The sequence below is a fragment of the Ciconia boyciana genome, chromosome 7, assembly GCF_034638445.1.
Source record: "Ciconia boyciana chromosome 7, ASM3463844v1, whole genome shotgun sequence".
Taxonomy (NCBI): domain Eukaryota; kingdom Metazoa; phylum Chordata; class Aves; order Ciconiiformes; family Ciconiidae; genus Ciconia; species Ciconia boyciana.
This window is the reverse complement of record NC_132940.1, coordinates 34,098,809-34,125,423: the sequence shown is the minus strand read 5'-3', so window position 1 is coordinate 34,125,423 and position 26,615 is coordinate 34,098,809. Positions and strand designations below refer to the sequence as shown.

At 39.3% G+C, this 26,615-nt stretch overlaps 1 protein-coding gene across 1 annotated transcript in view; it reads right to left on the bottom strand.

Moving 5' to 3' along the window:
- The window catches only part of HMCN1 (hemicentin 1), a 204,746-nt gene that overhangs the window by 152,395 nt on the left and 25,736 nt on the right, over nt 1-26,615 (bottom strand). Inside the window, exons 2-4 of the mRNA XM_072867250.1 lie at nt 19,969-20,039; nt 14,849-15,007; nt 14,298-14,420 (exon numbers count right to left, since the gene is read on the bottom strand). Coding sequence (XP_072723351.1) covers nt 14,298-14,420; nt 14,849-15,007; nt 19,969-20,039 — 353 coding nt within the window. The remainder of the gene's footprint in view (nt 1-14,297; nt 14,421-14,848; nt 15,008-19,968; nt 20,040-26,615) is intronic.

Genomic DNA, 26,615 nt, shown 5'->3' with positions numbered 1-26,615 from the left:
AGAAGGAGGGGAGGCGGTACTGCAGGTGCCGGAGCAGAGATCTCCCTGCAGCCTGCGGGGAGACGCGGTGGAGCAGGTATTTCCCTGCAGCCCATGGAGGACCCCACACCAGAGCAGATTTTCCCTGACAGGACTGCAGCCTGTGGGAGAGACCACAGTGAAGGAGAGGAAGAGTGTGAGGAGGAAGGAGCAGCAAAGAGAAACCCTTATGTACTGACCACAACCCCCATCCCCCTGTGGCACTGGGGGGGACGGAGGAGGAGTCAGGAGTGAAGTTGAGCTTGAGAAAGGGGGGAGGAAAGGTGTTCATAACTTGCCTTTGTTTCCCACTACCTGAATGAGTAATTAAATCTCTATTTTAATTGGAAACAAATTCATTTTCCTTAAGTTGAGTTTGCTTTGCCCTCAACACTGATTGGTAAGCGATCTCCCTGTCTTCATCTTGACCCAGAAGCTTTCTCACCCCATTCCTCCTATTTTCTCCCCCCTGCCCAGCTGCAGGGAGCAAGAAAGCAGCTGAGTGGGAGCCCAGCTGTTAGCCAAGGCTAACCCACCACAATCAAAAAGCCCAACCTCCCCTAAAAAAACTACCTGGCCTGCCAAAATAAATTATACTACATCAATTCTGTAGGTCACAGAGCTGCAGCATATTTTTTTTTTAATCCCATTGAAGCAATATCAGTTTTGTATAACATTGTGAATATGATTCACAGTAATATCGAACCATGATTTTAAGTTACAATTAACCATCGTTGCATTCAGAAACATCTTTTAAAGGAGTTTTCGATTATGCCAGTTCAACTGGTCAGTGCACAAGACTTGGAAACCAACACTAAACTAACCTGGACATATCATCCATCAGCAATGGAGGGCTTAAGAGCAAGTCCTTAGCTCTAGGACCTGTTCAAGACACTAGCTCAAAAGAGCCTCATTTCCATGGCTTGTTGGGCATTAATTTGCATACTTTTTCCATAAAAATGGGTTATACCATAGGTTTCTGTGCGAGATAACTTTGTGATAGAAACTAGATTCCAGCCTGTTTTAAATAAAAGTGTACTTGTTCTTATATGTTATGCTCTGAATGCCCAGCAACCTTTGTGCAAATGTGAAAGAAGTTTAAAAAAGTGAAGGGCATCATTCAAAATGCATTTGAAATGCTGGGGGCATGTTTTCATAAGTTATTATCCCTCCACTATTAGTAGTGCCTCACCCGAGACATGCGGAATACTCCCAACACAACGTGAAGTGAAACAGCATTGACCACGTAACAACAGTGCTGCATGCCCTCTCCACAAGGGTTTGCATAAGCAAGGTACTTAGGCATACTTTAAAAAGAACATACAAAAAAAATCACAGTAAAATTAACTATACTAATTAAAACCCCTGAAGTAACATGACCCAAGAGAGAAATATGGTTTCCACAACAGCTAGTGACACCAGCTATTCAGCAACTCTGTTTACTTTAGATGAGCCTGGAACAGGAATCACAAGGCTTCAAAAACATGCAGCTAATTTTAAGTTTTACCTTTAGAAATTATACATTTTGGTCCAAAAATGTTTCCAAAAGAAATTTCAGTCTGCTCTACTCACATTATATTGAGACGAGTATGCCACTTTTTTGTACTAGTGTCCTGGTTTCAGCTGAGATTGAGTTAATTTTCTTTATAGTGGCTGGTATGGGGCTATGTTTTGGATTTGTGCTGAAAACTGTGTTGATAACACAGAGATGTTTTAGTTGTTGCTGCACTAGCCAAGGACTTTTCAGCTTCCCATGCTCTGCCAGGTGCAGAAGCAGCTGGGAGGGGACACAGCCAGGATAGTTGATCCAAACTGACCAAAGGGCTATTCCATACCATATGACATCATGCTCAGTATATAAAGCTGGGGAAGAAGAAGGAAGGGGGGACATTTGGAGTGATGGCGTTTGTCTTCCCAAGTAACTGTTACGCGTGATGGAGCCCTGCTTTCCTGGAGATGGCTGAACACCTGCCTGCCCATGGGAAGCAGTGAATGCATTCCTTGCTTTGCTTTGCTTGCGTGCGCGGCTTTTGCTTTACCTATTAAACTGTCTTTATCTCAACCCTCGAATTTTCTTACTTTTGCTCTTCCGATTCTCTCCCCCATCCCACCAGGGGGGAGTGAGCGAGCAGCTGCGTGGTGCTTAGTTCCTGGCTGGGGCTAAACCACGACAGTCCTTTTTGGCGCCCAACGTGGGGCTCGAAGGGTTTGAGATAATGACAGATTTGATTGGAATGTGCTAGATAGAATTTATAGCTGTTATTGCTGTTTAGTTATTAATTGTCAGGCTTCTGTGCTTGCCATGGGGCTTGCTTGCCTTACTGTATGTTAGAGTCTAGGGCTCGTTAGTGGCTGCTTTTTGCTTTCACTGCTTGCTGTGCTGCTGTACTGCTTATCACCTTACTCTGCTGTGCCTGGGAACATTTTGATAACAGCAATGGCGATGCACCTGGGCTGGCAGATGGCCAGGGCACTGCTGCTGTTTCTGTGCTGCTGTACTGGACAGGCTGGAACTCCGGTGTGAACTTGAGTCAAAGGGACTGAGACCTGTAGATGAATCCACGTGGGAGCAGGACACCCCGAAGCGTCTGTGCCCATGGATAAGCCCACGCCAGAGCAGGTATATCTTGAAACGTCTGTGGCCATGGTTATGTCTGTGCCACAGCAGGTATACCTCTGAAGGGATTGTGGCCCAAGGATAAGTCCATGCTGGATAAGGTGCACCTCAAAGCATCTGTGGCTGTGAATAAAGTCCATGCTGCAGCAGGTACACCTTGAAGCATCAGTGGCTGTGCATGAGGCCATGTTGGAGCAAGTTTACTTCTGAAGGGACTACAGTCTGTGGATAAGTCCAAGCTGGAGCAGGGGCAAGGGGAGGAGTTCATTGCAATGTTAAACCTGATGGTCTGTCCAAAGGGACCAGAGGTGGAGATTGTAATGGAAATACCTTTAAATTGTTGTATCCCGGGATTTGAGTTGCATGTTGTGGGAATTACTATAGCAGGAACCCCTTGTTGCTAGCCAGAGTAGGAGCAAGGGGAGGAGTTCATTGCAATGTTAAACCCTATATCCTGGTCCAAAGGGACCAGGGGTGGAGATTGTAATGGATATACCTTTAAATTGTTGTAACCCATGATTTGAGTTGCATGTTATAGGAATTACTACAGCTGGAACCACCTGAACAAATGGAGGAGAAGCCTTACAAGAAGCAGTGCAAGTGCAGCAGTGACCTGACCTGAGCTGGCTTTGGTGCCCAATAACTCCAAGAAACACACCACCTCTCCTGTCCTGAGTAACAACCACAAGAGATGAAGCCCAAAGTCATGGACTAAATGAGCTCAGTGGACATTTTGTGGACATTTATGGACATTTTACAAATATTTTGTAGGGGCGGTCCATAGACTAAGGGAATGATATGTGTGTATTATATCAAAGGATGGGAAGGGTGATGGTGGGTAATGAGAATGTATTGGATAGTGTGAGACCTGAGCATGACGTAAATGGTATGGAATAAGGGGTGGATACTGTCCTGGTTTTAGCTGAGATAGAGTTAATTTTCTTTATAGTGTCTGGTATGGGGCTATGTTTTGGATTTGTGCTGAAAACAGTGTTGATAATACAGAGATGTTTTAGTTGTTGCTGCACTAGTCAAGGACTTTTCAGCTTCCCATGCTCTGCCAGGTGCAGAAGAACTTGGGAGGGGACACAGCCAGGAAGGTTGATCCAAACTGACCAAAGGGCTATTCCATACCACATGATGTCATGCTCAGTATATAAAGCTGGGGAAGAAGGAGGAAGGGGGGACATTTGGAGTGATGGCGTTTGTCTTCCCAAGTAACTGTTACGCGTGATGGAGCCCTGCTTTCCTGGAGACGGCTGAACACCTGCCTGCCCATGGGAAGTAGTGAATGCATTCCTTGCTTTGCTTTGTTTGCGTGCGCGGCTTTTGCTTTACCTATTAAACTGTCTTTATCTCAACCCTCGAATTTTCTTACTTTTGCTCTTCTGATTCTCTCCCCCATCCCACCAGGGGGGAGTGAGCGAGTGGCTGCGTGGTGCTTAGCTCCTGGCTGGGGCTAAACCACGACAACTAGGTATATGGAAAGGTTTCCATTTAATTCCAGGATCTTAACTCCACAGTTAAGTTTTTAAACAAATTGTAAAATTTAATGAACCTATATGAATTTTCAGAAGAAAGGAATTTTCCAGCCTAGCTTAAACTCCTTTGAAAAGACTTAAGCAAAATAAATCAAGTCACAAGGTAAAGCATTGTTGCAGGAGCTTTGCCAATATATATAAGAATTAGAATCACATTGGTATATATACACAAAATTATTTATTTCTTAAGCTCAGAAGGGTTAATATTACATACCTGAAAATTTGGTAAAATGACATTGTAACATATATATGATGGGGGGGGGAATCTGTTATTCCCATATTACTTTAAAAAAAAAAAAAAAAACAAACAAAACCACACACACAAAATTAGGTAACAGTTTTAGCTCCCACGACACATTTTTTGGGGCTCCTAGTCATTGCTACCTCATCTGCAGCTCATGACCATCAATCTGACATGCCTCTTCCTGAGCAGCAACCCCAGCAGCTGGCAGGGTGGAGATGGCAACCTACCCATCCAGCACTACTGGGCCAGTTCTTTGCTTACTGTTCATGCTTGAAAAGTTAGAAGATCCAAGCCTTCAGTGGTTTAGCTCACTCATACTCTAGCCTCAAGAGATAAGTTTCTCTATAATTTGTTCTGTTTTCTATTAAAACCATTATTTCACAGTGAAAATAAGCTAGAATAGAGAACAGATGGAAAAAACATGGAGTTCTACCTAGGTCAATCTGTAAGCACTACTAAAGCTTACAAACCATCTCTCCACATTATAAACCAACACAAGATACCTGTTCAAGATTGCTCTAACCCATTTCTGCATTGAATGAGAGCTGATTTAAGTTTGTTTTATAATTATAGTGATAAAATTACTAATTGAGAGCATACATGCACACATGATTCCAGTGATCCCAAAGCATTTTGACGTTTGACAGCAACCACAACAAGGAAAACGCATCTTGAAAGCAGATTACTGGCAATGACACTATTCCAGCAGCTCTTACCAAAAGATATAAGACAATGCCCAAGAGCAGTCACACTGATTATAAAATGCACCTGGAGCCAAGTTATCATTTTGCCATTGGTTACTTCCTTGGGGTGCTCAGGTTTTATGTGTTGTTTTTCCTATGTTGTAGTTCATGAGTACAGGCACAGGTGAGGTGAAACCAACAAAGAATTCCTCTCTTCCCTCCTTGCAACTGCTCATTCTCCTTCCTAAAGTTCACTGCCCCTACTTATCTGTTTCTGGGATCATGCTGCAAGCCAGATCATTAGAATCATAGAATCATTAAAAGGATCTGGATTGAAAACAACCCAAAGAAGGGGAAAATGTCTTAAAACCACAGTCACCAAAACTTCATAGCACACACCTTCAGCAAAAGAAGTTAAGACAGGTTCTTCCAGCTTTGAAACTTTTTTAGTGTTTGTTGTGGGGCTTTTTTTCCTAATTACATCTCTTAGTCTACTACATCATATTTATTTAGTTTACAACAAATCTCGCTTTCATACAGCATAGTTCACTTCAGGCCACTGCAGGACCTTGTTACTTTTACAAACTTGGGAGGCAAGTGGGAAGGCTCTCCAGCAGGAAGTTTATCAGCACGCAACCGTTTATTTCAAAATAAAAATCCAATCAGAAGAAATACCTTTATGAGCCCCAGATATCCTTTTTGGCAGATAGGAGAGCTGAGCCATGGAAATTGTTCCAAAAGCTCACTTTCTTTCAAAGGTAAATTATACCTTGTAGCCTACCACTGGAAACATAAGCAACAGTTATTTAATGATACACAGCAGTCTAGTGTACTTTAAGAGAAGAATAAAGAACACTTTCAAATTAGAAAAGTAATTTTCAGTAAAGAAAGTGAAGTAAATCCAATCCTCTTCTACTCCTTTCCCCTATCAATGACAAAGAAGTAATTTCAGTTAACCATAAAGTCAATTCAGACAACACACTGCCACAAAAATACCAACACCAATTCAAACAGCATTGGGAAAAGAAGAGCCTGCCTTGCACCCCAACTCCTCACACGTCCGTTGCTGAAACAACCAGTATACCTGCAACTGTGATGCTACTCTGATTATTTTAAGGAAAGTTACTGGTCTTTGGACAGAAGAAACATATCTGGCATAAAAACACTGGTTTCAACTTCTGCTGAGCCACCTTTCTTCGAATCACAGACTGTTGGCATCTCTTGGGCATGTTCTGCAGAGACCAAGCATTAACTATTTTCGGGTGTGGAAGGGAACCAACTCTTTAGGTTTTGTCTTCTTTGTTGAGACAATCCAGCCCAGGGCTCACTGCATGGGACCACGCTGGTTTTCACCAAGGTGAGGATACACCTTACCAGAAATGGGAGCTAAGCCTCCCTGATAAAGCCACTAAATAGTTAATCAGTACACAATCAAACCGGGTCAGTAGTATAACCTGGAGGGCACATATTAAGCTGTCTCACTGAGTCGTTAGTAATGGAAAACATGGGTCCAAGGGATTAGCTTCCACACTGCTTTGTCAAAGTTAAAGTGTGATTGAACTACCACTACATGATCCAGATGTCCGCATAAAAACAGAAATAATTTTGTACGCATTCACAAGATGACACATTTCAGAAGTTGTAAATCACAATGATTTGATTGATTTCCAGAGTTGCATACCGAATGTGATTCCTTGCAGCATTTCCCAGTACAGCTGGGAAAGTTTGTTATTAAAATTACTTTTTAACAAAGTCAGAGAGAAAAGACATGTCTGAGACAGAACACTTAACATAAAGCTACTAGTGCACAATAAAAAAAATTAGTATTGACATAACAGAAGACCACCAAAACTGGTATCACTAGATTCTTTAAGAAATATCAGCACTGCGAATTAGCTATGTTCTCTTTCCAAGGGAAGGCAACATTTTCCTCCATCTCTACTCTCCTCCCTCCATTCCCTTTGACTCATTTTACAAATAAGAATGTTCATTCAAAAAGTATCCAAATCCACTAGACCAATTTAAGGTTTGAGTTATATAAATGTGAACTCAATGCAGTTAATCTTATTTCTCTAAAGCAGTAACACACATTCAAAGCCAAAAAACCCAACACAAACCTATTTTTAACAGCCCTTTGCTTTCAGAAGCCTTCAAAATGTCAGCTTCAAAGACAAAAACCTCTCAGTCTTGGATTTTTAGATCAATTTAAGCCGAGTTTAAATTAAGGGAATTTTCAACTGGATGGCTGAGTACACGCTAAGTTTTGTGGTCCCTGCTGAAACGAGATAATTTGCAGGCAATGGAAACAAATTCTGGTGATGTAGAAATATTTGAACATTTACCAAGATCCAATCTGAGTCCAGAACAGAGATTTAGCTCAAACTTTCCTTTTTTAAATCTTTACCAAGTTGTTTTTTGTTCTTAATGAAATCAGTCTTCCACTATGCAAGAGCTTTCTAGACACCTTTACTCATCTGGTATAGTTTGGTAATTTATCTAATGGAATAGATGTAAAATTAAAAGACAAGTATTGCCATACTTTCATCTCAGATGTATAACATGAATTTCAAGGATACTAGAGGTTTCCATCTGTGTATGTCACAGAATGAGAACATTTATCTGCTCTTGAAGCACATCATGAGGTTCTTCTGGTTCCAATTATCTGTTAGTATTAATGACACACACTTAATTCTGTTATCTTTCTGGGCACATGAAGTAGAAGGTGCCAGGGACCGGTCAGCATGGATTTTTCCAAAGAAGGTAGGGGTTAGTGGATTGAACTCTTCCACCCAGTATACCTTTAATGGGAGTTTGGTCTTTCTTCTTTCATTCCAACAGCTATATAGTCAGATGAGGATACAAATACAAATGACTGCCAGGATTCTAAAAGAAGTACTTCCTACTTCTGTAGCTCCTACCATTTGTTACATTGAAAGAAAAATATATATATATATCTCTTAAGGAATTTGCATCTTCTTCCACTTTAAAAAAAAAAATCTATGAAACAGAAGTAAGTAGGGCTACGAAAATGTCTAATATTTCTGAAGAGCAGGCATACACATTTTGAATTCACAATAGGTCAAAATATAAAGTGGGGCTGGCTCAGATCTTCAGAGAAGTCCAACGAACACTAAACATTAGGTATGGGCTCTCAAGCACGCATTATGCTAACTATGTCTGACCTTAGGCATATGGCAATATATTTCCTTATATAAAATACATATTGATCTAGTTATATAAAGTATGATTTTTAGACCCTCCAGTTCCTATAATTGTACATGGGACAATTGTTGACAAGGGTTCTGTCCTCATTCTAGTATTTTTAGTTTGTGCAATTACTTTGCATAACTGCCGAGCTGTCACGTTAGCCACACCACCTTAATCTCTTCACACTCCTTAACCAAAAGGGGAACAACGATACATTTCTATCTCACAGGAGTGTTACGCAAACAGATACAGCAATGAAGTACTTAGATACTACAGCAACTGCTGTAAACCTTAGCTAAAATTCCAGTTTATGAATCATATGCAGGCTGGCTGATGACCCTGAGGCTACTAAGGAGTTCTCTTACAGCAGAATTTGCCCTTAAAATAAAATGCATCATCCCAGGGAAGAATATGTTGTGCAACTGCCATTTCAGCAAAAAGAAAGCAAGAACACCTTTGTTTTTAACCCAAGTATATACCAGAAGTAGAAGATACTGAGAGCGACTAAGGGTCTTAAATTCAGAGTGGGACCCAACTTCAGTTTTTGAGAGTTTTTCAAGTTCAAAAATGAAAATGGAAGGCAACAGAATGACCCGGCTGTCTTAAATCTTGCAGTAACTTGCTTGTATAGTTAAATTTTTCCCCAAAGTTCAATAGGCAATTCTGGGAGATCTGTTTCCCAAACTTGTCATTCCAAACAATACTGCTGTAACACTGGTTTGGAAGTAGATTCCCCCCCCCGGGACCATTACAGAAAGCCCCCAAAACAGCAGCTTTTGTTGTTCTGCCAAAATGTGACTTGATGAATATTATTAGAGGGGGAAGGGCAAATACAGAAATAATTTATAACACTTCTCCAGAGAATTTGTTCTTGCAGCCTGCCCTGCTCTCAGGTCATTTCTTGGAATGCATACTAAAACCTGGATAATCTATAGAGCGTGGTCTCTATTCCCATTTGTTTATTCTGGGTCTCCAGAATATTTCTCAAACAGTCAAAGCAACAGGATTTGAAGTTAACTGTTTCATTGCTTAAATATATGTAGGTTCATACTTCCACCCAAAGAGAAAGATATTCTAATAATACTTTTAAATGCATGTCTAAATATGACTGAGACAGTGCATGTGAAAATTATAATATGAAAATAAATAATAAGTTATGTGTATAACTATAATTACATGTATAAAAAACACATAACTGAAAAGTTTATTAGCATTGAATCTCAAGCTCTTCAAAGTTAGGAAACACAAGAATTAAGCCTGATTGCTTTCAACTGTCTTTAAACCATCCTTTTGCAGTTGCTTTATGACAGTCCTTATGTATATAATCACAGTCTATTTTTTCCAGAGAATCCAAGTTCCATACAAAACAGAGAAAGGACAGCTGTAAGTACTGGATTTTTTTTCCTTCCTTGTTTGGCATTCACTGTACAATATGTATCTTCAGAGCAGAAGCGTACTCTCCAAGGCAGCATTCAGCCACCTCTCCTGTGAAACCATTCCCTCTTTTTCTATGAAAACGGATACTGAGTGTTTGGGACAGAGGGAGAAGAAACAGGGCTATGCAAGAAACCTTAATTCTAAGGTGTAATTTTGAGCTTTTGATTTTGTCACCTTCATAGTATTCTTGTAAAGCAGTGGAGGGGCCTTTTACATTTTTAACAAAGTGAAACAAAATTTAAAATTGCTTCCTCATGTAGCATCATCCAAACATATGCTTGGTTCATACACATTACAGACCTTTAACACTAACCTGAGCCATGTAGGCCTAACTCCTGGGTTGCCATCCTCTGTGAGGACTAACAGCCAGGAGAAATAGGATGCTTTTCCAGTGGGTTTTGAAGACTTCTGTTCACAGCAAAGCATTCATGAGTGTGAAGAATACTGGACTCCATTCCAGATCCACATGATCTTACAGACACTAACCTTCTGCACCTTCCTCACATGAATGACCCCTTTTGCACCATTCCTTTTAACGTGTTCTGTTACCAGTCTTGTCCTGTCCCTGTCTTCAGTCCCCTCCCAATCTCCTCTCATTCACATCACCGCTTTTATTCACAGGCTTCTCACCCAAATTCCAAACTCTTTTTTTTTTTTTCCTCTCCATCTAGTCTCATCCACCTTTCAAGTCACTCAACATGCCCTTTTTCCACCAAAGTCAACACCATATCTCCAGTCTCCTTCACAGTAATTCTCAGTTCTCCTCCCATCAATGTTCTGTATATGGAACATCCATTTCTACTTATTTTAAAAATCAGTAAGAAAGCTGTATTTTTAAGCAGCCTAGAGAAAATTTTTCCTTCTTACAGGAAGGTTAGAATAAGAAAAATCAAGTAAGTGTTTCAATACTAAAAGAAATTGAAAACTACTACTCACTAGCTCAGTTCTTGTGAGCTCCCAGCTTTAGCCATACTGATCAGTTTGATTCATCAGACACAGTAATGACTCATTTTTACCACAAACAATCAAAATTACCTGGAGGCACGATCTGAACCACCAATGACTAATTAATCTCCACTATTTTTAAGCTGTACCAAATTCATACTCTGCTGATCATTACTGTTCATCTTAACACCAGTTCTGGCACCAGTACAAACCTTTGGGCATCAGAAGAATTTACAAGAATTTCCTTACAGTACTCCATTATGAGGGGAATAAGTAAGTGTGGTGTAACATACCTTCGGTTCAAGTCAAAATTAGTACCTTCTGGAAAGATACAAATAAAATTGGATATGGTTATGAAAATATATAATCTGTTCTTAACAGGAGAATTGAACCCATGTTTTATGAGTATGCTCAATGCATTTTAATTTCGAGCAATTACTGCAAATTAAGACCTGAGCCTACAAAAGCAGCCACGGAACCTCACTGCAGTCAAGGAAATCTCACACTAAAGAAACACCTTTCAAGATCAGGACTTAAATGCTTTGATAAAACAAGCACAATAACCTTTCCAAGACACTGGAGAAAGTGAGAATGCTACCGTTCTTTCAGAGAGAAGGACATTCATTTTAGAACTGACTCAGCAAGATAAAAATCTCAAAACTAGAAACCAGTTTGAAAAATTTCAAACTGAAGACTACTTAAATTAATTTGTAGTTAAGTACAGTAGTATTCACAAGTTGTTAATACAACTTTAAAACCAAAATTTGAATAGTAAACCTTTCCCTTCTAAGGGCTCTGATCACAGAATACTTTTCTTCCCTTACAGACCTGTAATCAGATAATTCATCAAATTTTACCAAATATGATGAAAACATATTTGGTCTCTTACTATTATAAACCTGTCATGGTTTTTGAGTACAGAGTTACCCCTGGAGATGATGGTACACCCAATACCCCAAATAAAGGAAAAATCCAGAAGAATTTTAGAAAATAAAACCAAAACTCATGCTTTGGACTTTGAGAATATTCTTATTAATCCAATGCACAGAAACCATGGCAAATTTGTCAAAATATGACCTTCCTCTCATTCTGTTAGAAGAGCTTCATTTCAGCAAATAAGTGGAGATACTTATATATTTCACGCTTTGCTGGACGGAACCCAACACAACTTTGTCAACTGACAATAATTTTGACCAAGTTAATTGTAGTATTTGAGATCATAACATCTTTTTCAGAAGTGAAAAGAGGCAATAAGTTTTCTTAGTATTCTTGATAACACAGTCATTGGATAAGTATCAAGTATTGTTTTGTTGTGTTTCCTTGTAGCTAGCTTATAATATTGCTTCGTTCTCCACAATGCACAAAGGGCAAGGATGACAGTAATGGTTTGAAACTTCATACACTAAAAATAGCTTTGTTTGGGTTTTTTGGGGGTAGAACAATCAAAAATGTTTTAACAAAACAAGACATTGGTTTGGCAGAGTATTCACAGTCAGTGACTTTGTAGCTCTTTACTAATCTACAATTCAGCATTAGCTGTCTCTAGGCCCAAAAGAGTGAATATGTTTTAGTATTTATAAACTTCATTCTTTACACATCATTGACTACTCAGATAAAAAGGAAGACAAGTTTTATTTCTGTTGAATCTTGCCTGAAGGATACACCATAAACAGCTTATGCAGGTTACTACTACATCTCCTGTTCATTTGCATCCACCCATCGGTGGATATGGTCCTTGAAAACAGGGTTTCTGATCCAGAACTGAAATCTACAGTGAAGGTTATATTTGGGATGAAGCATTTTGGTAAACTCATTTTCACAGACCATTAGCCTAGAGACAGCTTTATGTAAGGTCAGTGATCACTAAAATTATTCCAGAGGCTTTTGCTTTTGGTTTTAATACAAATTGTTCAGCAGCTATTGTGGAAGACTTCTGAAAGTGATGTAGAGGGTTGGTTTTTTTTACCCAGGTGATCCCTTGCAGCCACTGAAAGGAGATTATATAGAGCAGTGTACTCTTCACTCCCCCCACAAAAAACCCTGCAAGAATAGCACCTGCAGATACCATCACTTGTTGATATCAATCTCTGGCTCTTGTGCAGGGCATGGGCTGTCTAGCCTGCAGATGAGAAGCCCATTATTTACTCAAAGGAAATGCCGAGATGAAGCAGGAAGGAGGTGAAAGTGGCTACTGAAACCCCCTGCTTAAAACCTTACTCAAAATTCAAAGACAGACTAACCATTCAAGCAGAAGCTGGTATTCTTAGAAATGGGAAAGCACCAAGAAGTTCAGAAAGCAGAGGCACAAAGCTGACAGAACAGTGCATGCCAGCTCCACTTAAGAACACGGTGTTGCCTAGCACCTACAAGTTGCTCTTTCTGCTCACTTCTACCTCCCAAAACCAGAAGAAAACAAAAACAAAACAATCAAACAAAAATTTTATCCTAAAACTTCAGTCCTGGCAAAGAACATTTCCCATTGGCAGTATCATGATCCCTTCTGTATAAAGGGATTTCATGGAGTCTCACAGAGAGAAGTTTTACCCTTCATGCACAAATAATTGCAAAATGCAGGTCAGGAACTGCACAGTCCCGACAGCTAATTTCTTTTCCTCTGACTTTTAACCTATCTAACTTTTGGAGGATAAATCCTCAGGGAAGTTCCTCCTTTTGATCACCTTCACATCACATCATTGCCAATACCTTACAACATCCCCAATAAGAACTTCAGCTTTTCTAGGCAACAACAGTAGAAAACTGCAGTGTATCTCCAATATTTGTCATTGTCCAAATTCTAGGAAGGAAAGAAAATGGAACAAACCAAAGTAAATTTTTACTAAAAAACCTCATCTAGTTATTGCCTATACCAGGAAGTCAAAGGAAAATGTTTACAACATTTATAAACAATTCCAGCTCCCCAGACAACTAACATGTGATTTAATCTCTCTCCAAATTATTTTCTCATGCACTGTTGAAATTTCATTTCTGCCTAAGACTCACTAGAGTTTTCAAAGAAAATAGTCATTCATGGCTGTGGGTCAGTAGTCACAATTACTAGTAAGTCAGCAGAGCTGTCAAAAGTATTGAAACAATAACCTCAATTAAAAACTTACCACAGTTACTTTGTGAACAATGGAAACCTGCTAGCTCACACCTATCTGTCCATAATGGGAGGAACATTTTTGTTCAGGCTTATTAGTAATCCTTTGCTTGCTAACAAAATGTTCATTTAAAGCTGATACTGCACTCTCATTCAGAGTAGTAAAGCCACTGGGCTACTCAGAGCACAGAACTGCTCCTTACTTTAAAGGCTCCCCTCCTGGAAGCCTTCTGGCACAGGCAGAGGGAAGTTGGTGAGGTTCTGTTTAGATACGGCAGTTCACACTTCCCTAACATAAACAAAAGTTGCAGAATTGCATCCTGATATAGCAGATGGAAAAAGAAGGAAGGGAAAGGTGGAACAGAGTCCACATACCAACAGCAGAACATTTAGAATTTCCCCTAATCCCTCCTAACCCACGATCCTAACCGCGTCATTTAAAGATTTAAAGTATAAGCCCCTGCCTTGTTTTCTCTATATATTGCAGGATTTGAGCAAAAGTTACCTCATTAACTTGTTTTTTGTCCAAGTGAAAAACTTGACCAGAACTCGTTGAGGCAATTTCTTCATAGACCTTGTAACCGATATGATCCCTGTCATCACAGTCTCCAGTCAGTACAAATACTACCTGTATTTAAAAAAAAAAAAAAAAAAAATCATTTGGCACATGGTGCAAACTTTAGGAAAACATTGCAAAGATAGTATTAAGGCATGACAACAAAATAATTGTATCACTTGGCATGGGATTATATTACTTTGCATGAAGGACAGCCATATTGCACTCACTGCTGATGGAAAAAGCAATGAAGGAAAGGGATAGACAAGAATCACTTTAGAAGTGATACTCATCTGTCAGCACTTGTACTTCACAGAATACTTATCTCAGAACAATAGAAAAGCATCCACATAACTGGTAAGCTGACCAAGAATACATATACTGGCAGAAGGTTCACTTGCACTATTTAATTCACAACACAGAAGAAATTTACCCTTCAATATTGAGAAAACAGGGCGATAAATACATAAACCAGCTCAGAACATAAATCCCCTCTGTACCTGTGATTGTTTCTGTTGAATGAGTTGAAGTACTTCATGGGCAAGTCTATAATCTTTGGATCGTGCATCAGTAAATACATAGATGAAAGAACCAGGAAGAGAAATTTCTAGAGCGATCTTTATTGCCCCAATGCTCATCTCTGGACAGTCTCCACCACCCTGTTCACAATTAGAAGAAAAACAAAGCATTTTTCTAAGAAAAAAAGAACATACCAAATAAGTTACTTTCTTTTGGGACATTCAAGACAGATACTTTCTCAGCTTTTAATAATTTATTCACTTTTTTTTATCCTAAGCATTGTATGGTTTCTGCAGAGTGCTGTCACACTCACAATCACAAGCTACAACTGTAACAATTCCTTAGGGAAAATAGAATCAAAGGAAGGGTTGTGGTTAGCCCTGAAAATGGTTGGTGTCGTGGTCGTTCTTATCTTTTCTGGGAGCACCATGTTTTGTTTAGCTCCAGCTCTTGCAACAGCTCTGTTTCCTATACTCACATGCTCCCTTGCTGGCTGACAATTTAATTGCTCTGGTAGTATGCAGCAGTCATAGGAGGTCACGGCCATAGACGCAGATGGGAAATGATCTCAGCCAAGCAGTGCTGAGCTCCAGGAGGACCTTTGGATAGCAGAACAGCAAGAACTTGACCTAGACTTCACACTGCGGGGCAGCCAGTGCAGGGAGCTCAGCAGAGGGGGCACAGGTGATGTGTTCCCCATGACCTGTGTTGCTAAGTAGACAGCTGCATAGCTGGAGATTTTTCAGACCATGTGTTTAATCAGAATTCTTCCAAGTATGACTTTATTTAACTTTATATGAAAGGATCAGTTTCTCTTCCTAAATTAAGAATTAGAGGAAAATACTCTTTAAATAAAAGTTCACATTAACTTACAAAAAAATTAACTTGGCATATTGAAGACAGAACTTTCCAGAGAGCTGAATACGAACTGTAAAACCTGCCCCTGTAAACAGCAACAGATCTCTGCACTTTCAAGATTAAATATAAAAGCTATTTCTCTTATTTCTACAATAAACACGCCTTCACACATACTTATATACAAATCTCCACATGCTGGTAAGGAAGAAGAAAAAAGATAATGCAATTGTTGCATAAATTTTTAATTCTTGAGATGCCATCAGAAATTATGTTTTGAGGTTAAACATTCACACAGACACATAAGCCAGAAAAGCCCTTGCCTCCCACAGTTCCACAGTCCTTAAGAACTCCATCTGTCCTCAATGAGGTGTTCTTGTCAGTAACAATTTTTAATCTATCATTATCTTTAATCCCATTTCAAAGCAAGAATATCCATAAACTTCACATCTATGTTAAAGAATAGGTACTTTGCCATTTTTATTAAGTCAGTCCTTTCTAAATGTACTCTTACTTTTATGGGAAAAGCGAGTGGTAAACTCCAAACTGTCTGAAATTCAAGAGATAATTCTCCAAAAACATTTTTGATACACTTCAGAACCTTATCTTGGCAATGCTTATACAATCCTACGGGACAGATCAGTATATCTAAGCTATTTCTTTCCTGCTCTTGCAATGTAAATGTCATCTTCAGCAAGAGACTCTTCCACATAAAGCTTTCATTTGTAGGCCAAATCAAAATAGCAGCTAATTTCTACAGATACCTACTTAGAATAAGAAAATCTCTATTCCCACTCCAAGTCTACTAGATTATTTCCTCATATAATATTCTATATGGTAGCATCTATTTTCTACATACAATAGGAAAAGCACTGCTGAGCTAAACAGTTATTCTGAGAACGAGCATGAACTTTTTTATTCTCATAATGTAGAAGAGGGGTATTCTCAAAAGGCAGTTAGGTAGAACTATGAAACAAAAATGTATCAGGTTTATTTAAAAAAAATAAGAACGTTTTCCTTTAAACGTTTCCTGCCTGTCTCTCCAAATTGCAATTAAGTATGGTTACAATTACCTTGTGAAGTTTTCTGGAGAGATAGAGGTGAGTAAAGCTCAGCAAGTCTCATTTTCTGCTCAGTTTGGACAGGCACACAGAAATTTACGTTGTTAGCTCAGCTCATCTCTACTATTCACATTTCTTATGTCTAAAATTAATATCTATACAACTATTTACTTAAATGGTATTGTATCCACTTACAAAAGGATAAATTTAGTATCCGATTTAAAAAGTGTTATCAGCAACTCTTACAGAAGACTATTTTCATTATGTTGTCATTTTTACACTGAGAAATACTCAAATAAGGCCTTTTCATAACTCGATGCAAGTGTATCAGCGTCTATATCATAGGATCATGTAACGCTCAAACTATGTGAATATACCTCAAAAAATTTTCATACAGACAAGATTTAAGTATATTTCTTATGCAACTAAGTATCCATTGTGAAAACTGTATTTAATACGAGAATACACAAAAAATCTGGTTAACGCTTAAAAAAAAAAAAAAAGAGACAGACACTAAGAAGCCACTGCTGCCCAAGTACAAGTTATTGTCATGCTGTCCAGAAGAGTGATTCACAGTTAATTACAGATGAAGCATGGGCAAAACAGGATCAGCTTGAGGCATCAAATTGAAAAGAGCTAAAATCCCCAAAGACAAAAAGAAATGTTGTAAATATCTTGGTTGCTCAATGTTTCCTTTTAGTTTCCCTTTCACAGATAATTTAGCCTAGCTTGCCAGTATTGTTGGCCTTAAGTAAAGAAGCTTAGATAGTAGAATTGCTAAAGAGCATTCTTTATTTGAAGGAAACCTACATATGGTCTTTCCACCCCCTAATAATAATCATTAGAGTAAGAATGCTTTGCCTGTGTTAAAGCCTTGGTTAGCTGAGATAGTTGCAATGTAGATAGATAAAAAGGAATTCTTCAGGCCCTGTGTCCCTGGAAAGGGCTGATAAGGAGAAACTACACAAGAACCACCTGGCTTTGGATATGCAAGGAAGGTATGAGCGAGACAAAGGTGGACTGAGCATGTGTAAAGATGAAGTTCAGTCAGCAGTCAGAGTGATGAAGACTACTGACTTCCTCCAACGACCACCAGAGGATCCCTAACGACCACCTAAGGACTTAAGTACGCATGCAGAGACATTTACATATATTAATGAGTTCCAATAAATCTCATCTTTATATAAATTAATCTTATGAATATGTATGATTTTGCAACATATAACCTCTGCGATCTTGCTTGTTTGTCGGAGCACTTATGGTGGAGCGATCCCCAGTGCTGCCCAGCGCTGTAATAAAGGATGCCTGCTTAATAGTAACTCCGTTGCTATTGAGTTTTATTTCGGGAACACTCTGAAACTCCGATTCACCTGTTGGGAGATTTTGATTTTAAAGGGTAGTCTCCACGAATTTTGCTTCAAAATGAATACTTCCTTTATCATTTTGAATGTAAAAGGAACAGGGCCTAGTTTCTTCAGTGAAAGGTATACAGACTAATTTTCACCTGACACCAAATGCCAACCAAAAGCCCATTTCTAATGTCACATACTGACTCTCCAATCATTCTGTGACCAGATAACTTTCTTGGAAAACAAGAGCTGGGCTTAACCTTATGTCCAGGGAGAACAAGTTTTGCAGTATTCCTGGAGAGCGTATTTTGATCTAATGTGTTTTATACATAAGACTTGTTAAAATAATTTGTCTCCACCTTAATTTTAGCTTTGTTCATTAATGAGAATATTTGCTCTACACCCTTTTTCAAAAATGAACCTACCTTAAAATATTCTGTACCTCCACAATATTCATTCTTGCATCTTTTGATTGTCTTTCTAAGAAAAATACTAACAACAAACATGTAGGAAGTGTTCACATTTTCTGGAAGAACTACTGCAAGATGACCTATCAGTCCTGTTCTAATCACTTTAATTTATATTTTGGCCCTTCACCAATATAATGAATGAATGCAAGTCAGTGAAAGTCTTAAATTATCTGAATGAGCACATCTTTAAAGTAATTATGAAATATGCAATCAATCAGGATTAAAGAAAGAAATCTTAAATTCATTACAGTAACTTTTAAACAACTTGCTTGTAAATGAAGAGTTTTAAATTCCCAAAAGCTTCATCTAAATCATATACCTTTTAGAAATAGCTGCAATTATTTTCCAGTATAGCTATTTGGGGGGGGGGGGGGAAGACCACCTGAAGGATTTTTAAAGTTTAAATTTCCCTATGAAGGAGAAAAGCATAATAGCTGGCATTTTCTGCCTCCTTGAAAGTTTACTATTGTTTTCTCTGAATTCCAATCTTTCTGCCAACTTTTAAACTACTTATTCTTCCAGAACTAGCACTATTGGCTTTCAAACAATCTTTTATTACAGGGATTACACCATGTGCCAGTTTCTAAGGGACAGTATGTCTGGCACTAACTCCAGCAAGGTTCTCCACAGGTCAGAAGCATTTTCCTTGATTAAAAGACAAGACAATAGGATCATATTTTCTTTCAGTAAGTGTAACTCCATTCCAATACTTCTCTTTCCTTCCATCACCTGATCCGTATGCCATTTGTGGTTCATTCTCCCCCAGCAAAACTCCACCAAGGGAGACATACTGATGTGCTAGTTCAAAAACTGTCACTTGTCTCCTAAGCACAGCTACAGAAGCAATTCAACAGGGTTTGCGTAAGACAAGAGTACCCAAGTCAACCTGATGCCTTTGAATCAGTAGGTGCTAAGCAACACACAGCAGTGAAGGCAGCACCCAAGTAATAATTGATGGGTCTTACAGTCCTTTTGTACCTAAATTAGTTAATTAAAGCTAATGAAGGGTTTTCATGGGAAATAAGTTCCAGAACATAGTAAAACAATTCATAAAAGTGTCTGTGAACAAGTGGCAGGACTAATTAAAATGCAAAATAAATGTTAGCATTATCTAACTATTCTTTCTGGTGTTATTGAACTGAGCCACCATACAATGATGGAAACTAAGACAAAGTAATTAATCGTAATCATAAATTAAGATGACCAGAGAACAGGAAGATGACAGTTTGTGCAGGTAAAATGACAGTGATAAATGGCCTACATCCTGATGAAGCACTGTAGCAGGAAGGTTAACGCAAGAGGAAAGATTAGAGGGAGGAAATGGGGCCTTTGCTAGAACCACATAGAGAACGAGCAAGTTACTCACCTGAACATAAAGTTCCCTGAGCTCAAATTGAAATTTCTTGGGATCGGTGGTTATCGTCACTGGACCAATTTCTAGGATGAAAAAAATGGGAAAATATGAGGAAAGCACAGTTATCAAAAGACAACATCAAGTGAAGAGCTAACCGTTTCAGATTCGTAAAAATCTGCTAGTAAAAAGCAAACTAAAAGCATGTAACAGAAAGGAATAATTGAGAATTATATACCCAGCACTGAAATCTATTATTCCAAATCTAGTAATTCTAATATGCAGTACTACCAACTTCTAGGTGTCTTAAACATTTATAGGCACATAAAGCATTCTGTGTTGTGTTTCTTTCACATTTGATTTTGACCAATCATTTAATTGCTCTTCGTAATCAGAAAGGAACAAAAATCCCCAAAACAAATGTGGCTGCACCAAAAAATAATGTATTTGTCCAGAAACAGTTGTATAGGGAATCGTGAAGGAGAGGCCTCTCTCTGAACAGAATACACATACCCGCTTCACTGACCAATGTAAAAAAAAAAAAAAACCCACCACCCACACAAAACCAAACAAACAAAACACCAAAAAACCCCACCAAACAAAAACCACCATCACGCCCCACCATGCCTGAAAGAATACGTACCCTCTAGCTGGAAAAGCCCAGTGTGAGCCTAATGCCCAACCTCAGCTTATCTAGCAGCAGTTGCCAGAAAGAACTAAAGCAGAATCAACTTTATTCATGGTGTTTGCCACGTCTTTGTATATTGATAAACAGTAGGACATCAAATTGAAGTTGACTGGGCTGTGGACTGAGGAGTGTGAGTAACAGCAGCACATATTTGAGCATTTCCCAATCACACTAGCTGTACCACAAGCCTCCCACTGCTCCTTTAACAATTGCCTTCCTAATTGGTATCAAATGTGACTAACCAGCTGTTTTCCTACAGCTATGATTTCCTGACAGTTTACCTTAATCTGTCTTAGCACTTGTGCACTTCATTCTTTCCCTGTTCTTCTTTCCCTGTCCTGGGCCATCATTCCTACCCTGTCCTTGTGCCAGTAATGGCATTCATCTAGCTCAGCAAGCTGGTTCAGGGTGCTAAGCCAAAAATAAATAAATAAATAGACAGACACAAAAAGAAAAAAAGTTAGTAGATATCTGCTAGTTTAGTGCCCCAAACCACTCAAAGAGATCAGCTGAGTACCAACATACAAAATGGAGTACAGTTATGCAGTCAGGGTGAAAGAAAAGCATGAAACTTCAGTGGTGCCAATTTAATACAGCTGTAGCTTACATGGAAGTGCTGCCTCAGCAGACCATACAGCACTTTCCAAGCTCTATAAAAGTTAATATGTACTTATCTTCCATATAATCTAGACATTTTTCTTTCTTAAACAGTCCAAAGTTTTATTTCACTGGAGTTTCAACAACAGCCATCACTAAAGTATACTATAATCACACACGCATTTGCTTGGGGGGCTCTATTTATGAGTGCCTTTTGCTAAGCGTAGGTTTTAATTTGTTTGAAAGTCACCCAAGAGATCACACAAAACCTTTCCTAGATTATTAAACTATCTTAAGGTTTGGAGGGTTTTTTATGGCTTTGATTTGAGCCAGTTATCTGTGAATGTTATTTACTAAAATGCTACATTATCATCAAAAGAGCCATTATAAGGACTCACCATTCCTCCACATACTTCATCTTGCCATGCTCCCACTCCTACCACTCCACCTGGTACCATCCTCCTTTGGGTATTCTTTAAAGCAAATGCCTGTAATAAAGCTATGTCCAAATTGTTTTGCTTCAAATCTATCCCCTGCCAACCACTGTTCTAAAGCATATAATAGGATGGAGTTTTTACATATAGTAAAACCACTAGCTCCATTATTCCCCACCAGTTGAGGGATTACATTTTTCAATTCTAGAGCAGTAAATCCTTTGGAAAAATTTTCTTTCCCTATAAAATAAAGATCTGAAAAGCAACATTACTTCAGCTAAGCTAAAACAGCACATCCAGTTTAGATCAGACAAGAATTTTGCCTTGTTTCTCCGCAGGCAGCAAGGGCTCACTCCAGCAGTGCGTGTGGATGCCAAGCCCAAGCCCTCGCCAGCATGCCACAGGATCATGCCAAGTCTCTGACCACCCTCTGGTGTGAGCTCAGTAAAGAGCAGATCTTCAAAACGGCACCTAGATTAGAGGTTAGAAAGGGAGCACGGCCTAGTCAGCATCAAGTAGAGAGTCATCTACTGTCAGGACAGAACAGAGAACTTCACAGGGGCCGTACAGAGGGCGGATCTCCCTAGCCAATTCTGCAACCAAGGCCAGAGTTCATCAGCTTCCCCTGAGGTCAAGCAAGGCCCCAAAAAGGAGTGATTAGGATCATTCACATCTTCAGTAGTAATGATCTCCTCTAAGGGACAACATGAGCCCAACAAGGCAACATGAATGACACTGACACTCCCAGTGTAAGACAGCAACCATGTCTCTCTACATCAGCTCTTATCCAAGCGACATCAGGAATACTTCCAATTGTAAGCAGTGATGCTAGTACTTCATGTAAACCTACAGCTACAGTCAGTTTGCCAACACTAAACTAATCAATTACTGATACAGAAGGCATCTGGAATGGTAACAACCACCCAACTCTGGGCTGGCATTGCTTCCCCCATCTGCATGATCTGATCTTCTCTCAGTTCTATGAGGGTTATTGGGTACTCTTCACACATAGCTTACAAGGCCGTCATTCTAGGTCTAAATGGCAATGTGACTGATTCTCACCATCTGAACGCTCACCAACTTGTACCAAAAACCCAGCATCTACTGTCTTTCACATGTTGTCATGCCACCAGCTTACGTGACCTGCTTTCCAAAAAAACTGAAATAGCCTTCACCAAGTTCGTTTTCTTTTATCCTCATTCTGCCACCTCAAAGTGCAACCCAAGCAAGACTGTTTCATCAGTGTCAGGTAAACGCAGGCCTTCAAAGCATTCAGAATAGGTAAAAGCGAGAAGACATTGCCAGAAGTACTTTAAGTTTACTTGCCAGCTAGGAACTATTTCCAAAAAGGACTTTGGGAAAGAATGGCAAGTTCTCTCACAAAGCACCACAGAAAATTCTTATAGAAGGTTAAATTACTGATACAGTAAGAACCTCAAAAATTGTAAGGTCTAAATCAAGTTGCAGTCATCAATCTGGACGTGGCTCTGTAGAACGAATGCACAGAGGCAGGTCTGAGACACCAATGCCTGCGCAGTGCTAAACTACAGCAATGTTAAAGAATTATATAGGTTGTGATGGAGAATTGTTCTTAGCACTTTGAAGATATTAACTGTGATGCATGAGTTCAGGCAGAGTTTCTGAAGAAACTTTAAGGATTTAACAGTTTTACAGTAGCACACTGTACAAGTTCACCTTGTATAAGAGCTTTCATCTAAACAGCTGAAAAGCTTTGTGGCATTAAACTAAGGTAAGACATCAAAAAAGCATACAGTCAAGTTAAAAGAAAATAGTAAATATTTGTAAAAAGAAAAAGACCAGTGTTTCAGTACTCAAAATATTTTTTGGTGTCTGAGAAAAGCAGCAAAGGGACAACTTTGTTCTTTTGTGCATCTTCAATGGTACACATATAGCCAGTCAACTAATTGCACATTTATCCACATCCAAAATTGCCCAAAGTCTCAATAACTGCATGCAGAAGTCAAGCACACAAGTTGGGCATTCCTCAAATCAAGCATAGTTACAAATGTATCATTCTAAATACAGAATATTTACTCAGAAACTAGATCCTGCAAAAAAGCCAAGTAAAGCAGAAGAAAAAACTTTTTTTTTTTTATTTCATTAGTTCTTTAGGCAAAGATCAACACATGAAATATTCTAACAGAATATGTCCGTTCTGATGCTGAACTATGAATCCGTTTTTAGGCACCGATATTGGAACATTTGAGACTAGTTTGTTATGGAGGTCTCCGAGGGTGGTGAAACACTGGAACAGGTTGCCCAGAGAGGTGGTAGATGCCCCATCCCTGGAAACATTCAAGGTCAGGTTGGACGGGGCTCTGAGCAACCTGATCTAGTTGAAGATGGCCCTGCACACTGCAGGGGGGGTTGGACTAGATGACCTTTAAAGGTCCCTTCCAACCCAAACCATTCTATGATTCTACTCCAAAGCTGTCCCCGGTCCTCTAGAAGTGATTGTGCGAAAGGTGAAAAACCCGATACAGATACAGCAAGACAGTGTGCCTTTCTTAGGCAACAACTAAACTCTCTTGTCTTAAAAGTACAACGTAAATGTCAGTTCTTCCAAACTGACTTGGTGATCCAAGACTTAGTATTGCACACACACATAAAACCAATAACATAGGAAAGGAAACGTTTTAAAGGAATGGCTGCACATTACTGAACAAAGCCTGGACTTACTAAACTGAAATCACAAAATCTGATGTAACCACTGTGGTGTTCAGGACTTCACCCCACTACAGATCACTTATGAGCTGCCATCAGAAATGTTTCACAGTGCTCTCTTGTCCTTTCCAACTGATGTCACAGGTGCAACTAAATAAAAGAAAAACTTTTAATTGCCATCTCAAATTATACTGAACATTTTATTCCTCAAATAGCTGACAAACACACAAAATCAGAAGAATCATTGTTTTACCCATTACTGCAATTAAAATGCTGCTCCATTTCTAACTGATTACAAATTTCTGTAGTAGACTACTAAACCCAAGCAGCAGATTCTGAAAATATAAGCTAGATAAGTATTGCTAACCACCATCTAGAAAAAAAACCCCAAACTTACAGCCTTCTGCTTCATGCTCTGAAGTGAAGGACACCCTCAACTCGCATTAAAGATGATGGGAGCTGTGTGGATAAACACCTTGCTGAATCTTTCCAGAAGCACAAGCATCTTTGGAGATGCTGCCTACAATCACGAGTACCCCAAGGCTAACACACACCCCACTGGAAAGACCCTCCCAATGGACTCAGGGAGCACTGGAGTAAGCCAAGATGCTTAGCACTAGAACATGTAATAAGCTATTTAAAGTTTCTTCCTAAATGATATTCCCTTGTGACTTGGTTGCTTTTAGCTTTCAGACTCTAACCTGGGTATAATTAATTTTTTAAAGAGCCCAAGAACTGCAGTGAGCAACTTTTACCAGATTCTTAACCAGACAGAAAAAAGCCAAACAAATCCAGCAAGCTCACATGTTTCCTTAATGCAGTCACTTTTTTTCTTTAAATAGTTTTCCAGCTGCATGACTTATGACTATGATCTTTAATATGCAAACTTCAGCTTAAGAAGACAACTGACTGGAAGGAGTCAGACTGCACATGGAGTTTTTCTTTAGCTGGCTATTCAAACAGACCATGCAAACTGCAGAGCACTGCTAAGGTGCCTAACATAGCATTAGAGGAACATTATGAAGCTCCATCCTCACAGATGGCCATGGTCATCATCCTTGTACATCGAATTATTCACCTGTCATCTCAGGGCAGTGGCCAAAGCCTGGATGAAACTTAGAGACCAAAAATTTAACAGGAGTTTTACTAAAAGTGTGCCTTAGTAAGTGGCATATTTGTATTATTTCCCATTGTTATAAATTTATGGGCCTGTGTCTCTCTTCTTAAAAGGAAAATAACAATGGTAGAAAAAGGGCATTATATATGTTTACATTTCTTAGAGAAGAAAAGCTATCTTGGAGACCTACAGTGGATAAAATCCAATATTATCATCTTTTGTCTACTGCAACCAGCACTACGTTTAGCTTATGGGCCTCAAGTGCAGTTGTCTAAGCACACTGTTAACTCTTCCTTCTAAGAACTACAGTCATAAACCAGAGGATGTGCAGAGTAACCTATTCTACCCAGAGACCTTTAAAATAAATCTAGGTTTGCTACAAATTCTCTCTTAAATGGGTGATGCACAAAACAGCCTTAGAGCCTCTCAAGCCCCTAGCATGGGTGGTACTACATCACACTCACTGTGGAACCACTGATAGAAAATCTGCTCCCTCAGGCTGGCAATAAGAAAAAGCAAGCCTGAATTAACTAAGTCTACAGGTTGATTTTTGTTCTGAGAAAATAATTTACTTGAACATTCCCTCTGGTTCCACAAGTAGGTCAGAAGATTTTGTCTATTGCTGGTGCACAAATAAGAGGCAAAGAGACCAGAAAACTTGACTCCATGTGGTTAAAATGTAAAAGCAATGCCAGTGGCTATTAAATGTCCCAGATGTTAAAAGATCAACACAATGCAAGTTTTTTTTCCTTTCTGGGGACAAACAGACATACAGAATCTTGGCATCTGCAGGAGACCCACCTTCCTCCTTCCTTCCCTTGGTTCTTTCAACAGCCCTGGAGGTCTGTTCTCATAAGGGGGCCAGGAGCCATCATTTCTGAAATGACTTGCTGCCTCTAGCCAGCTTTCAATGGATAATTGCCCAAATCACAGAAAACACAGTCACAGCTGGCAACTCGGTTGACAGTCCCCCTAAGAGAGGCCAAAGGACTGAAAGACCAATGGAGATTATGTGAGTCTCTTACAACTAGGTGGTCCCCCACATTCAAGCCTTGAGCCATCCTAGTGAATGAAGTACGTACAGAACTGCTGCCCGTGCTCTTATGCATCTGTTCTGTGCACAGAGGATTTTGGTTTTATG